General features: G+C 64.1%; 1 protein-coding gene across 1 annotated transcript; it reads right to left on the bottom strand.

Moving 5' to 3' along the window:
• On the bottom strand, positions 1–1,788 carry TBXA2R (thromboxane A2 receptor; the record flags this gene model as incomplete). Its single annotated transcript, XM_023199880.2, has 2 exons — positions 1–677; positions 1,138–1,788. Coding segments are annotated over 2 exons (897 nt in total), but the record flags the coding sequence as incomplete, so codon positions are not given.
• Positions 1,789–1,792: the final 4 nt, after the last annotated feature.

Below are 1,792 nucleotides of genomic sequence, written 5' to 3'. Positions count from 1 at the left end.
CCCAGCTACTAGGGAGGCTGAGGCAGGAGAATTGCTTGAACCAGGGAGGTGGAGGTTGCAGTGAGCTGAGATGGTTCCACTGCACTGCAGCCTGGGGGACAGAGCAAGACTCCATCAAAAAAAAAAAAAAAAAAAAAAAAAAGCTATGCAAGACCCTCTTCCAATGTCCCCACGCCCTTCCTGGGGGTGGGAGGGGCGCAGAGAAGTGGCAGGAGCTCTGGATGGGAAAAGGGAGCCGAGGAAGGGAGAGGTCTTGGTAAAAGGATCAGGGAGAAGTTGGGGGTCCCCGGGTTGGATTGGGGTCAACCCCAAAACCCTGCTGCTGACGCCCACTGTCCATCCAGCACCCCCAGCTCCCGAATCCTCAGAACAGGCAGATGGGCTGTCCAGGGCTCCGCAGAAAGGCGCAGGAGGGGTGCTCTGTCCACTTCCTACTGCAGCCCGGAGCGCTGTGTGAGCTGCGGCTGGAGGGACAGCGACCTGGGCCGGGTGCTGAGGCGAGGCTGGAGGCGCCGGAGCACGGCGCGGCGGAACAGGATGTACACCCAGGGGTCCAGGATCTGGTTCCACGTGGCCACGCGCAAGTAGATGAGCAGCTCCTGCTCTGTGGCACGGGACAGCTGCCCGGAGGGGCTCATGGCAGGCGGGTTCCGCAGCACTGTCTGGGCGATGAACACCTGCAGAGGGGACAGCGGTCAGCCTGGGCCCTGCCTCCAGCCCCGCCCGCCCTGGTCCCTGCCCCGGGTCCCCTGAGATCCAGTGTCCACTCCGTTTTTTATTTTTATTTTTGAGACACAGCCTCGTTCTGTCGCCCAGGCTGGAGTGCAGTGGTACGATCTCACCTCCCCGATTCAAGCGATTCTCCTCCCTCAGCCTCCCGAGTAGCTGGGATTACAGGTGCCTGCCTCTACACCCGGCTAATTTTTGTATTTTTAGTAGAGAGGGGATTTCGCCATGTTGGCCAGGCTAGTCTCGAACTCCTGACCTCAAGTGATCTGCCCACCTCAGCCTCCCAGAGTGCTGGGATTACAGGCGTGAGCCACCGCGCCTGGTTGTCACCATCAGGATTTAAATCCACCCTGGGTGACCAGAGGTCCAGTCAGGAGGGTAGCAGGACCCCGCAGAGCCCCCACTCACCAGCAGGGGCAACCAACACACGCTGGCCACCAGCATGATGCCCAGGAGCTGAGCCATCATCTCCACCTCGGAGTCCCGGGGACGCTGCTGGGCCGCCTCCTGCCCGTGGTAGACGTGGCACAGGGTAGCCACGCTGACCGTGTTCAGCAGGAAGGACAGCCCCACCGAGAGGCCGCCCAGCATGGAGAAGAGCAGCCCAAAGGCCACGTCCCCGGACTCGGCGCCCAGCGTCAGGAAGCACCAGGAACCCGGGTATTGCACGGTGTAGCGACCCAGGCCCAGCAGGGGCAGCAGGCCCAGCGCCAGCGCGGCCGCCCACACCAGCCCCACGGTGGCCCAGGCGCGGCGCTGCGAGGTGACCGCCGGGCGCGAGAAGGGCCGGGTGATGCCTAGAAAACGCTCCGAGGCCATGGTGGCCCCCAGCAGCAGCGGGGACAGGCCGAAGAAGATCATGACCACGCCCATGAAGCGGCAGAGGCGGCAGCCGGGGTCCACGGCGTGCCACTCGAAGAGCGCGGCGTGCTGGGACACCACGATGGCACCGGTCACCAGCAGCCCCAGGAAGTCGGTGAGGACGAGGCCGCAGAGGAAGGTGAGGAAGGAGGAGCGCGTGTGTGAACCCCCCTGCCGCGCGCCCGCCAGCACGCTCAGGGCC

This window comes from Piliocolobus tephrosceles, unplaced genomic scaffold (assembly GCF_002776525.5).
Source record: "Piliocolobus tephrosceles isolate RC106 unplaced genomic scaffold, ASM277652v3 unscaffolded_12343, whole genome shotgun sequence".
Classification (NCBI taxonomy): domain Eukaryota; kingdom Metazoa; phylum Chordata; class Mammalia; order Primates; family Cercopithecidae; genus Piliocolobus; species Piliocolobus tephrosceles.
The sequence above is the reverse complement of the archived record's forward strand: the minus strand, read 5'-3'. Positions and strand labels throughout refer to the sequence as shown.